General features: G+C 44.6%; 1 protein-coding gene across 1 annotated transcript in view; it reads left to right on the top strand.

Moving 5' to 3' along the window:
• Nucleotides 1–2,830: 2,830 nt before the first annotated feature.
• The window catches only part of LOC144806391 (uncharacterized), a 90,229-nt gene continuing 78,493 nt past the window's right edge, over nt 2,831–14,566 (top strand). Inside the window, exons 1-3 of the mRNA XM_078672755.1 lie at nt 2,831–2,901; nt 7,972–9,920; nt 10,978–11,126. Coding sequence (XP_078528881.1) covers nt 9,040–9,920; nt 10,978–11,126 — 1,030 coding nt within the window. The 5' untranslated portion in view covers nt 2,831–2,901; nt 7,972–9,039. The remainder of the gene's footprint in view (nt 2,902–7,971; nt 9,921–10,977; nt 11,127–14,566) is intronic.

Here is a 14,566-nt window from a genome sequence, read left to right as displayed (position 1 = left end):
CTGGGAAACAGCTGACACCGGACCGTCCTGCCGCCAATGAAAGGAAGACAACGCTCGGTGAGTTGTAGGAGCTTCCTCTATTACATCCGATGCACAGCAGTCCCGGCAGCAACTGCCGACAGATCATTCCCCCATTCCACAGCACGAGCAATCCACATTCTACAGCACGAGTCCAGAACACACGTGCTGACCACTCGTGCGTATCCCGACAGTCACCCAGAGTGGCTCTTTTGTAGAAGAAGTAAATGGGAATTCAGCATCTCTTTAAATCAATAAATGTGCCTCCTGTTCCACAGTCAGACTGACAGGAGCTCCCAACCCACCCCTCTTGGGAAAGGAGTCCAAGTTGTAGGCATTTCTAATAAACAACTAATAAGCTGTCAGCAAATGTTCCCGTACAAATTTGGTCAATGATGAATGGCCAGAAACGTATACTGTGATTAAGATCCAGTTATTATGTTAGGGAATTACCTTGTAAAATGACATGTGGCTTTTTGGGGAAGAGTCACAATTAATTATTCATTTTGTAGGTGTGGTTTATTAAATTACATTTTGTTGTGCCATGTTTTCATGAACATTCATTGATTGCTGTCATTTTTACCTCATCGTGAACCATGCCAATAATGTGTTCTCGCTGTCTAAAATGTAAGAACTTTTCCTTGATTCCTAACTGAGCAGATTCTATATCAGTTTGCTATTTGATATTATAAAAAAAAATGTTTTCTTCCAAGAGATTGGAAACGGGCACTGGTAAGACCGCTAAGGAAAAATACCACCATTCCTTGGACGGATCTTGCCAACCTACGTCCCATCTCTCTTCTCCCTTTTATGGGCAAGATGATAGAGAAATTTGTTAACGGACTACTGTCCAGGTTCGTTGAGGATACACACGGGCTGGACCCTTCCCAATCGGGCTTTAGGCCAAGCCATAGCACCGAGACCACCTTGCTGTCAGTCGCAGACGATCTACATATGTACCAGGATGGGGGCTACTCCGTCATCCTGGTTCTATTGGATCTGTCTGCGGCATTTGACACCGTGTCACATGACATCATGACTACCAGACTTGTGAACATCGGTCTGGAAGGTGGAGCTCTGGCTTGGTTAAGGAGTTTCCTGACTGACCGCACCCAGACAGTCATCCTGGGTCCACACCGGTCAGAGGAGTTGGAGATCTCAAAGGGGGTGCCACAGGGTTCTTGCTTAAGCCCGACCCTGTTTAATATCTATGTGGCCCCCCTGGCAAACATCATGAGATCTCATGGGTTCATCCCTATGTCATACGCGGATGACACCCAACTCCTCTTTCCATTTAAACACCTTACAGAGACGGTCAGAAACTCTTTCTCCTCTGGGATGAAGGCAGTGGCCCACTGGATGGCATCTAACTTCCTGCAATGCAACGTTGCAAAAACGGAAGTGATGCTGTTCGGTGAGGCAAAGCTTCTATGGTCCCCAGACTGGTGGCCGCAAGATCTAGGCCCAGTCCCAGAGCCAAAGCAGGTGGTAAAAAATCTTGGTGTGCGCCTGGACCAGGAGCTCTCCCTGAAACAATACAGCAATCAAGTGGTGAGCTCATGTTTCCATGTGATCGCCATGCTGAGGAAAGTTTTCCCTATGCTCCCTGACTCAACTAGGAGAACGTTAGTGCAGGCCCTAATACTGAGCCGTCTGGACTACTGCAACGGGATGCTCCTATCAGCAAACGAGGGAGTTATTGCGAGATTGCAAGTAGTCCAGAACACTGCGGCCCGTCTTGTACTAAATCAGCCCCCTCGCACACCATCGAAGCCTCTTTTGAACACCTTACATTGGCTACCCATTAAACAAAGGTTGAAGTACAAGATTGTATGTACTATACATAAATGCCTCCAGAATAGAGGGCCTGAGTATCTAAACAGCAGATTCTCCCTCTATAAACCGGTACGGTCCCTGAGATCTAGTGACCAAGTTCTACTACAGGTCCCAAGAGCCAGAAAGACCAGGCAAGGTGGAAGGGCGCTATCCATAGCCGGACCAAGGCTGTGGAACAGTTTCCCTCTCGCTCTGAGACTCTGCCAGGACTATCTCCCGTTCAGGAAACAGTTAAAAACCTTCCTATTCTCCAACTAGTGATACCTGTGTACCTACTGCCACAAGCTGAAAGGTTTTTCAAAGGCGCGGAGATACTCCTTCGGGAGGTGATCCTAGCGCGGTACAAACCCGTAAATAAATAAATAAATACATCTTAGCACACATTTGTTGTGTGTGGTCTGTCTATTGACTTTACAGATAGAGTTATTTATGATTCTGGCTTTTCATATACTTTAGAGGTTCCCTTTATGTTATTCTCCTGCAAATATTATGATAATTATTTCTCTGACTGAGTAACCATGTTTATGCCTTCAGTAATTATTTGAAACCTTTAATATAGCTTTGAAGCTTGTTTTAGCTCCACAGGCAAGGGCCTTTACCAAGGGAGCGGTCCTTTAAGGGGCTGTACTGCCTTATATGGCTGACTATAAGGTCATTACACTGTTTGCACCATGAGGGCAGAATGTGTTAATTAATAAAATAACGGTGTCCCAGAGACCGAGGGGGTTGAAACACCTCCAGTACTCTGAAACCTTTGTTTCAAAGCTGTTGCTGTGAAACTTGAACAGTTAACAGCCGCATGCGGGACCACGGTGGTTAATTGTTGAACATTCACAGCAATAGCTGTGAAAGGAGGCTGAAGTCAGACTCTGGTTCTCCCTGTGATCAGATGTTTTGTAAATCCAGGACGGTTATTTGTAAAATGTGATGAAGTGTGATTGTCGCCTGATGCAAAATTATTTCTTTACTTCCTTTCAAGGTATTCTGGGATGACAGGCAGTGCAGTGTGGCTGCCACCCTTGGGGGAACAAATAAAATAATTGCCAGGTAAGGATTCCTATAACTCTATGTTTCCGTTTCCCCTGTTTCTTCTTTCTCTCTTCCCTTTCTTGATCTCCGTTTTTTTTGTCTCTTCCATTTGACTCCCTCTGTGCACTATTCTTCTTGTTATCAAACTTCTGATAATCACCTGATGGAGCCACATTCCTCCTGGAACATGTTCGGGTGTAGTGCTGGTCCAGTTCCTTTTTAGGTTAGTTTTGCCCAGCAGTTCCTTAACTATTATCACATTCGTCTCCTCCTCTACACCACGTGATGGTGGTTCACCCTGATTAGAGGTGCCATGCTGTTGCACTGCTACTGCGTTTAGAAAGTGACTGATCATTACACTAATTCAATGACAAACATTCTAGACTTTATGGCACCCCTGTGATGGGATTACAAACATATTTAACTCAGGTAAGAAACACTTCGCATAGATTAACAAGGCTAAGATTTGGCACACTACATTATATAACAGCATTCTCAAATAAGGAAAAATGTCTCTATATTTTCCCAAACTGCCCGTGTGAGGGAAAGATCCCCCAGCCCACTGTGCACTTCTTACTGTTTTGTACCTTTTATAAAGATATACAGAGAATTGTTATAAAACCGCTTTTTTAATCAATAGGCTTTATGTAAATGTAAAAGTTTTTGTACTTGTATATTGCACAGCTACCCGCAGTGGGTTTCCCGGCACTTGTACGAATACCGCAAGGGAACCCATCTTGGCTTTCCCTGTGAAGTGTCCACTCCTGGGCACCCCCATGGTGCAGACCAGGCATCCCTCGCGTTGTGGGGGCCGTTGTGGAGACTAAGCAAGCTATTGCCCAGAGTTGCATCGCGGGACCCATGATCAGAATAGGCACTGAGGCGAGAATATCCGGTCAGGGGAATTAATGAGCCCGAGACCCGCCAAGGCGGGAATCGAAACCTGGTCCCTGGCCAGAGCTCTGCATCGAGGTCTGCCTGCTCTAACCATTGTGCCACACTTCCCCACTTTATCATTATAACACGCTTTTAACTTTTTATGTACGACGGATAATGTAAAAACTGTTTATTCTGTTATTAATTTTATACTAAGTGTGATTAGGAAAAGAAAGGATTTGTCACATCTGGATGCATTAATATCTGAAAAACCTGATGACTGCCTTTAGTTGTGTCATTATTCCGTAATGTTGATATCATCTATCATCCTAATCTCAAATATGTTTATGAATCATTTTTTCTTCCCCTTGTGTTATATGGTAGGATTTTGCACAAAAATGCTCGTTTTGTACATATGCGATTTTTGCCCTTATAATTATCAGAGTACTGTATATTGAATAAAGACGTAATGCCTGTTATGAAATACTGTTTTTTTAAAGATGTAAATATTTGAAAACTGTTTTTATTTATGTGTATATAGTACCTTCTGTCTAGTATGCTTTATGGTTGTATATTTTACAACGAATAAAGCTGGTTTGACTTGACCTGACTATTGTATTGCTAAAGGGAGTGTCTGTTCTTAACCATCGGCCTGGTGGGACACCAACAATTAGCGAGCTCGGAGGTGAAGGATATTAGGCTTCGAACCTCAGCCGTAAGTTGATGAAGCTCTTGAGAGATCTCGGTGAGTTTGGCGTCATTAGTAATGTGGGAACAGGAGCTCGTGATGTGGGCCAGGACGCCAGGTGAGACTGCTCCGGTTTATGGTGTTAGGGAGAAGCTGAGTTGGGAGAACCAGGGGAAATCGGGAATAGAGATGGAATCATGATTGAGGAGTGGGGGTGTGGGACTCATAACCTGATTGATGAGTAGATAGGCGCCATGTTATTGGTCATGTTAGGGCGTTCCGAGATAGCAAGTGTCAGGGTTTGCCACAAAGGGTGTCACAGATTCATCAGTGCTGACAGCGGGGTCTCAGCACTTTCACCCATTCTTTTTAATCTACTCATGGAGCCCCTGGCAAACGCATTGAACTCAGCGAACATTCTATATCACCTGTATGCAGACGACACCCAACTGTATATGAAAATCTCCTTACCAGAAGACTTCATCTCCCGCAACGCTATTCCACAGAATACCCACAGTTAGCTCACTGGCAACCACCTCTTGCTTAACACCAAAAAAACGGAATCCCTTCTCATCTCCCCACCCAATCACACACCCAAGATAGACTTATGGTTGAAACATCTAACTTCCTTTGACACTGCTCCGCACATCATTGACTCCGCGTAATCCCTGGGAGTCACCACAGACAAACACCTGAACATGCAGGCGCAAATCACTAATGCCACCAAGGGAGATTATTACCAGATGAGTATACTAAGGAAACTTAAACCCTCTTCTCACAGACCGACTTAAAAATGGCAGTACAATCCCTAGCGCTACCAAGATTAGACTATGGAAGTGCCACTCTATGCAGTCTCCCCAAATACTGGCCGGCCCGCTAAGGGCATCGCTTAACGCTGCGCCCAAACTGGTATCAGGAACTAAAAGAAATAACTACATCTCTCCAACCTTGAAAGTTCTGAACTGGCTGCCCTACGAGGCAAGAACACACCTAAAGATCGCTTGCAAGACCCATAAAGCCCTGCATAGCAATACCCCGTTACTGAGCTCTAAAGCTAGAGCAATCGGGAGGATGCAGACTGCAAAGTACGAGTTCACTTCTACTGAAACCACAATCCTTCCATAAAAAGAGAACAGGCTGCCAAGCATTCTCAGGGATTGCACCGAAGATTTGGAACTCCCTACCTCCAGTGGTACGTGGAATCTCTTCCTTTACCTCCTTCAAAAAAGAAGTAAAAATGCTTCTAATGAACAAATTCACATCCTAAGACTTTAATTCTATGTTGAATTCTAGCCACCTATGTGATCCATATATTATATTATTGCCTACATCTTTTGTATTGAAGGCGCACACCAAATGTATGTTTACTACTTCAACCACCTAATGTTTAATAACTAGGTATTGTGAAGCATTCTGATTCCCTTGTGAATCATTCTTTGTTGACTACTAGTCACCTATGCTATACATATACTACTATCTACTAATGTAAAGCGCTCTGATACCCTCGTGGGTCATGTTCGTGTTATATAAAACTTTAAAAAAAGAAGAAAAAAAGTAAATGTTCAGAGGTAAGGGGCAAAGATGAGGTGACGGTGTTAGTATCGAGTCAGGGTATTTCAGTGGTCGCTGCTCTAGGGGTGTGATGAGGGCTCAGGCTATTATGACGAAAAATGTTGGTTGAAACAAGCTGCAAGGGTAATGGTAAATGAATGCTGTTGGGTAATCTGATGACGGTGGATAGGGAGGAGGGGAACGGGGTGGAGCAATACAAGTAGTGGGGAGAGGAAGGATAAAGAACGAGGTACCTGTGGGATGAATTAAGGGCTAGGCTGAGCTTGGGTCAGGGAGGAAACTTATTCATCACAGAGAGTTTGATGGGAGAAACATTTCTTCAAGTAATTCTAGGCTGCGTTCAGATGCTTGGATGAGGATAATCCCATTATTATAAAGGGAGATGATTGCCTCTGCTCGGCGAACAATAGAGGGAGTTGTAGAGAGTTTGAGACTTTAGGGGGCTTTCGTGGATGCAGTGATCCGGAGCAGAGAGCAAAGGGCTTTCCTTCATTTTGCTGGTCTTTTAATGCAAAAGATAAGGTCACTTATGGTAGCGCCTTTATTCGTGAAGACATAGGGGTTGGAAATAAGGGTTTATGGGAGAAATTTGAGACGCTGGTGATTGAAATTCTTGAACACGCTTTTAGATAGTTTATGGGTTATATGATATTGTAGGATTTTCAGCCGTCTGGAACAAGTTTGGAGTCCAGTGATCTTCGAGAAAGGGAATCCATGGCTAAGGGCACCAAATTTCCATAGTGGAAAGAGGGGAGGGACCGGAGTACTACATGCTCGCATGGGGGGAAGCTGAGGGGAGTTGAGGAGAAGGGGGTATGGTCAGAAGAGGGAAAGAAGGAAGGGATGGAGCAAATCATGGGGAGGCTGGAGGAAAGTTCCAGGACTCCGTTCTACAAAGACAGCCCATTAAACAGCAGCATAATGACAGAAGATGTCAAGAGAGAAGAAGGTACTCTTTCTGTTTTAAGCTTCCCAGCGTTATATGCATGCGATTACTAGGTTGAAAACTGAAAATCCTGAAGAGAGGGCCCAGCTGCAAATATTAAAAAGGGAAGTTGAAATACATTAGGTCAAACTAGATTATGCAATTAGGAAGATAGAATCCATATTAGAGGGATAGGGGGGAAAGGATGAACAGTGGCCTAGAATGCACTTGGAAATTCAATAGACCGAGCCAATCTGAAAATCTAAGCAGAATTAGTAAACAACATCATTGTAAGATGGCCTCCACCGTGGAAATACTTTGAAGCTACAGAACATGATGGTCTTTTTTTAATGTCCACAAGAAGGACATGCTAAGTCCTATGTCAATATCTAGAATCCTAGAGTCTTAGAGGGGCTGCCATTTTAGATTGGGCAGGGACTTTATATGGGGAGAGGGTCGATACATGATGCAGGCCCTACAAGGCTCAGATAGAGCCCCTTTACGCCACACGGGCCCCAAGCACAATCAGCGCACAAAAGGCCCCCGGAATCAAGCCTTGAGACAAAAGCGAGGGGAACCCTCCTGAAAAAAGAGTTAGTAGTTAGTAGTGAATGAAACCAGGCACCTCCAAGAACAATAAGATTTGATGTATGGCACAACATCCTGATGTCCACCTTGCTGTCTTGAGTCTTCCTGATCCATCTCTTCCTCCAAGAGCTGTTCTTGTTTTAACAAAACCTTGACCATATGCATCTACGTAAAGCTGTAACTAGTATATGTGTGCTATGCCAGAGCCCTTTTTTAGCTAATTTACTCTAGGAACACCTTTGCTGAAATAAATAACATTGTGGCATGTTCAAAGGATATGTTATGCAAATATCTCTGTAAGGTTACATTTTTCTTAAATATGTCTTCATAAGTTTCAACAATAGTAATAAATGAGATGCTTCTACAATCAATAAAAAATTGGATATGCACATTCTGGTATTTTCCATTTAAGTGATTTAAATCTCTTTACATCCGACAGAAAACAATCCATGACTGCACAAAATGTTTAAGAATAATGAAGATAATACTGTAAATCTGCAAAAGCAAAGTCCGAAAAATTGAGTTCCAGTATTCAGGAAAACATAAGTGCCGACAGAGGCAGCCGGACCTGAACATAAACTGACAGATCTTTGAAGTACCGTCAAGGGCAATTCGGTGGTTCTATGAGTCTCAGCTGTGCCCCTCCGTGCCTCAAGATGAAGAAATGACCTCTAGAAAATTAAGGCAACACTGATCAACCACTTCTTGTGTAAACATGTCCAATACCAGCTCTGATCATGAGGTGGTTACAGCAGTACTCTGCTTCCTAAAGTGATATCAGACCACCATTCAGTGCTAGAGGTGTATTGTAAACTCTTTCAGGCCATTCCACAGCAACCAGCCAAAAGCACAGTTAACTGAAAGTTAAAAGAAATGGGGGTTCTGCTATATAAAACACAGAGTATATTTACCAAGACTAAAACTGCATCAGAGAACACACACAGGGGAAAAACCATACAAATGCAATGAATGTCTGAAGCGCTTTAGTCAATAATCAGGCCTAAACAAGCATCAGAGAACACACACAGGGGAAAAAACATATAATTGCAGTAAATGTGGAAGTAGTTTTACGAAATCATCAAAACTTATAAGTCATCAGCGAACACACACTGGGGAAAAAACATTCAAGTGCAATGAATGTGGGAAGAGCTTTATACATTTATCACACCTAAAATGGCATCACAGAACACACACTGGAGAACAACCATATCCTTGCAGTGAATGTTTGAAGAGCTTTAGTCGATTATCACACCTAAAACGGCATCAGAGAACACACACTGGAGAAAAACCATATCCTTGCAGTGAATGTCTGAAGAGCTTTAGTCTAATATCAGACCTAAAACAGCATCAGAGAACACACACTGGGGAAAAACCATACCATTGCATTGAATGTGGAAGTAGTTTTAGTGACTCATCAACATTAAAAGTTCATCAACGAACACACACTGGAGAAAAACCATACCATTGCAGTGAATATGGAAGTAGTTTTAGTTCCTCTTCAGGATTAATGTATCATCAACAAACACACACAGGGGAAAAACCATATCCTTGCAGTGAATGTGTGAAGAGCTTTTGTAAATTATGGGACCTAAAGCAGCATCAGAAAACACACACTGGGGAAAAACCATTCAAGTGTAATGAATGTGGGAAGAGATTTTGTCGCTTATCAGACCTGCATATACATCAGCGAACACACACAGGGGAAAAGCCATTCAAGTGCAGTGAATGTGTGAAGAGCTTCAGTCACCCTTCAAACCTACATAGACATCAGCGAACACACACAGGGGAAAAGCCATACCATTGTAGTGAATGTGTGAAGAGCTTTTGTAAATTATGGGACCTAAAGCAGCATCAGAAAACACACACTGGGGAAAAACCATTCAAGTGTAATGAATGTGGGAAGAGATTTTGTCGCTTATCAGACCTACCTATACATCAGCGAACACACACAGGGGAAAAACCATATCCTTGCAGTGAATGTCTGAAGAGCTTTAGTCGATTATCACACCTAAAACAGCATCAAAGAACACACACTGGGGAAAAACCGCACCATTTCAGTGAATGTGGAAGTAGTTTTAGTTCCTCTTCAGGATTAAGGTATCATCAACAAACACACACTGGGGAAAAACCATACCATTGCAGTGAATGTGGAAGTCGTTTTAGTCAATCTTCAACATTAAGGATTCATCAGCAAACACACACTGGAGAAAAACCATACCATTGCAGTGAATGTGGAAGTAGTTTTAGTGAATCTTCAAAATTAAGGATTCATCAGCGAACACACACTGGAGAAAAACCATACCATTGCAGTGAATGTGGGAAGAGATTTTGCCACTTATCAAGCCTAAAACAGCATCAGAAAACACACACTGGGGAAAAACCATTAAAGTGCAATGATTGTGGGAATAGCTTTTGTCAATTATCAAACCTAAAACGGCATCAGCGAGCACACACTGGGGAAAAACTGTAGTATGGCCCCTAGGGTCACGCTATTCTTTGCTAAAGTTAGCCTGAGTTAGCAACCATTTTAGCTGCGTGTCTTTTTATTTTTGCGCACTACTCTGTATCTTCTTGTGCAAGACACCTTTGTGCCCACATGAGCTCATATTGTTATAGTTTGCTCACTGCTTACAAGGTCGAAAAACAAGCCACTGTGCTTTCTAGTTCTGGTCAGTCCGTACTACCTAGACATAACATTTGGCACTTCTTGGCACAATTGAGAAATGCTTGCATTATACTAACATGCAGCAGCTTTATCAAGACAGACGGAAGACTGGAGCCATTGTTGAGCCTATTATGTAACCTTACTCCTACGTTCTACGGTGAGGGGTTCATCAGAATTGGCCCAGAGATCTTCTTTAATATAATATACATATTCCTACCAGGGGAGGGTTGTCTAGGCGCTATAGCCGTAATATTCACTGGTCATTCAGAATGATCTCTCCCTTCTTATTTTATGGTATTGTAACTTTGATCATTGTTTTTATCTTATGTATTATTGTGCTGGTGCTAGCTCGTTTACTGCATTATAGAACTACACACAGAGTTTGTTAGTTGAAAAATAAACACTTTAAACTTTACATAGACTCTGCATTATTTGGTGGGAATAAGCACGGGTGAGTGAGCAAAAGGGTGTACATTGCTACAGTGACTCTGAGAGGTCGGGAGTTCTGTGTTCTGGGTTTGTCTAAGCATTAGGTATCTTCGGAAGGTCTGCAGAGGTTATGAGACACTATAGCTAGTCAGTCTAGGAATTGTGGGTTCTTAGATGTAAGTACAGTACAACCAATTGTGCACTAACGGCATATTTTCTTGTGCATATATCTGTATGTGCAGAATCTCTACAACAAAAACCTTTCAAGTGAAGTGAATGTGGAATTAGTTTTAGTTCCTCTTCAGGATATTTGTATCATCAACAAACACACACAGGGGGAAAACCATTCAGGTGCAATGAATGTGGGAAGAGATTTTGTCGCTTATCAGTCCTACATAGACATCAGCAAACACACACAGGGGAAAAGCCATACCATTGCAGTGAATGTGGAAGTAGCTTTCGTGATTCTTCAACATTAAGGATTCATCAGCGAAGACACACAGGAGAAAAGACATATCATAGCAGTGAAAGTGCAAAAAGCTTTTGCGAATCTTCAGACCTAAAAAAGAAATCAGCAAGAACTCCACCATCAATGAAAGTGTCTATTCTGTGCTATTGTTTATTTCCCTATAGTTAGGAAAAACATGAAATATCAGGAAACCCACTGGGAGACTAGCACAAAGTGGACTAAAAGTAAAGAAACATTGTTGGTTTTTATTCTGTGAGAGAGTTTTAACGAAAGAAATACAAGCACACCTGACCATGCTACCTGTAAAATCAACACCATCAACAATGCTTGGACTAACAAGGGAATTTTCAGCTAATTTTGAATCCTGAACAGTAAAGAATTCCAGCGTTTAAAAAATGTAATTCAGAACTCTGCTTTACAGTACTGGACCCTTGGCCTGGAAAATAAATCTGTTTTCAGAAGACAAGGAACATGAATGAAATTCATTGTTGACAGAAATAATATTCTGGCTTTGTGTTTACAAGCAAAAAGAATCCCTCATTTTATATAAACCCAGCTGGTGAATGCTGCCCTCTGCGCAAATAGAGCTGCAGCTGTGTGATAGCCCGGCCGAGTATTTCACTTCAGAAGAGTGCAGGATCAATAATGAAGGTTGTGGGATTTGTCCGTTCTGCCACCGGCGTGAATCCGACCCCATAAACCAGCACAAACGCCTTCAACCTTGCTGGCCGGACGGGAGCTAGGATTCGGCTGTGACGTCCCACAGCTTCTCCCACTGCCTGCCCTTCGCATCGGGGGCCAGCCCGTCGGACCTGGAGGGCACCCTTGAGAGGTGGCCCCGCTTGCAGCTGTTTCTGCTTTAAGCTTTCCGAGGACGGAAGTTTGTACCGGCCTCCGTGAACTGCCAGCAATTCAATGAGAACCGCTGGGCTCGGATCAACCCATCCGGTGTGCCTGCGCTGTGCGGCTGCCTGAAGTGCTTTCCCATTGGCTGCCCTCGTGGGCCACAATTAGAGGCACCCATTGGTGGGTACGCCCGGTGCACCGCCACAAGGCGCTGGAACCCATTGTCTGGATTCTCTTTGGACGCTTTCCTCTGCCTGCTCAACGGGCGACCAACTGATCTCCGTGGTGGCAGATTCAGCCTTCCCGCAAACAATCCGGCATCCCTCTTCGCGCCACTCCATTCGGCACCTGATCCGGGCTCAGTGACCCCTGTAGGGTTTGGAGGGCCCGTGACTGTGTAGTAGCTGACTGGGAGCCAGCCGCTGCCAGTTTGATTTACAAGGGGCTGATAACGACCAAAAGTGAGCACAGATTACTACAGCGGCAATATTTGACTCCTGCCCGGAGGTTCCTGACTCCCCCTGCCTTTCTTTGGTCCTCCAGCGGGGGTCCCTATGCTGCTGAATTGATCTTTGTCTGCAGTCTCACAGATCCTAGTCTTGCTGTTCCCCTGGTCCGGTAGTCTCCCGCCGGAGGCAGAGAGCAGGACGCAATGGCGACTGCGAGAGGCCCCAGGCAATCCTCATTGCAACTGTCCAAATTTGCCCATTCCACGTCAGATGAAGCAGAGGGGAAACAGGCTTGCACGGAAGTGATGCAGCAAACTGAAGACTGGACTCTGACATTGCTGGACATCATGGAGGCTATCCGGGGAGTCCGCACAGCACTGGAACATAAGATTGACACTGGTGCGATCGACATCAACCTCATACGCACCGATCTGAGAAACATGGGGGAAAGAGTCAAGGCAAACAAAGTCTCTGTCGCAACACTTAAACACTCCACTACGCAGCTGGAGGCAACAGTGGAGAAAAGGTTGCATTTTAAATCAGCTTGCCTGGCCTACAAGGCCCTCCATGGGACTGGCTCCCACTTTCTAAAACAGAACCTAAAACAATATGAACCAACAAGGAACCTCAGATCTATCAAGGTGAAACTGATCAAAACACCCAGATTTAAACTACTGAGATGGGGAGGCAGAAGTTTCCTGCTACATGCCGCCAAGGCATGGAACATGTTGCCCCTTTCAGTTAAGAATAGTCCTTCACTCTTAGTGTTCAGGAAAGCCGTAAAAACTTGGCTCTTCTCACTCTAAGTGTTCTTCCGGCTTGGCATGGCTAGACTCTTTACTTTCGACCCAGCGCCAAGACGCCCTAGGGCATTCGCGCGCTCTACAAGTCTTTAAATCAAATTAAATCAAGCAACTGCGGACCCAGACGTCGGACCTTGAGGCTCGGCTGGAAGATTATGAAGGGTGCGCGAGAAGAAACAACAAGCGCATCCCGGGAGTTCCCGAATGGGCGGAGGGACAGGCCACAGACCTATTTGTTGAAGACCTGATTCAAAACCATCTGCAGCCTTTGTCCCTGTCCAACTACTTCTCTGTTGAGTGTGTCCACAGGGTGCCTGGAGTCCCTCCGAAGCAGGGTGCTCCATCGCTTCCCATCCTGGCACGGCTCTTCAACTTTTGTGACCGGGACATTATCCTTGAAGCTGCAAGAGTTGGACCGCCTCTCAAATTTGAGAACTCAAGCATAACCTTTTTTCCAGACTTTAGCTATGAGGTGCAACAGAAACGCCGCTCCTTCCTAGAAGTGAAATGGGCACTCAGGGGCCACAATTTGAAGTATGCCATGCTTTTTCCAGAAAAACTACGTGTGCAATCGGACGATAAGTCGTTGTTTTTCCTGTCCCCGGAGGATACCTGGGATTGACTGGAGAGGTGGCATTCCTCTGAGGAACGGGGTTGCCCATCCCCAGATCAACCTCATAGATCCGACCACCATCTGGAAAAAGTTGACTGAGAGAACCGGCTACAGGTGTCATTGGATGTTGCCACGTACTGAGGTTCTGCCCCGATGTTAATGTTTAGTTGAGCCATCGACAATAGGTCGGCCCCTGGACACGGTTCCAGGTTCAGTGGGAGGGAGGTGTTACTTGCTTCCAAACGTTCTCTGACTATCATCTTGTGCCCCCCCACTGAGCACCTGAGGGTTTCTTTGGGACACGATTTTGGAGAAGGGGGTGGAGAGATATTCCGGTCAGGGCGGTCAGAGCTACATAAATCAAGCTTGGGGCTACGAGGCCCTTCGGGATTCATCATGGGCAAATGTAACTGTTATTTAGGGGGGACGGTCGTACTCTGGGGTAGTTTGGTTGTGTAGCATTCCCCTCTACATGGTTCTAGGTATGGGTACACAAGCACTCTGCAAATTGGGGTGGTGGGCAGTTCTGAGTCCATGTTGCAGGGAGGCGGGTGGGGGGGGTTCCAGGGTGTTTTCCAGGGTATTAGTTTAATCTTTTATTGTGTTTTTGAGCAGCTTGTCTTCCAAGGTCACGTGCAAACTCAACTGGGTTACTGGCACACATATTGTCTTACACTATGCATTTCTGCTATGTTTCTTGTGCAGTTCCACTTACGATGCTACCTTTGTGGTCCTCTGTGTCACCCCCGGTGGCTCTGAC

This window comes from Lissotriton helveticus (assembly GCF_964261635.1).
Source record: "Lissotriton helveticus chromosome 1_1 unlocalized genomic scaffold, aLisHel1.1 SUPER_1_unloc_69, whole genome shotgun sequence".
NCBI classification, from domain to species: Eukaryota; Metazoa; Chordata; class Amphibia; order Caudata; family Salamandridae; genus Lissotriton; species Lissotriton helveticus.
This window is presented reverse-complemented; position numbering and strand designations above follow the sequence as displayed.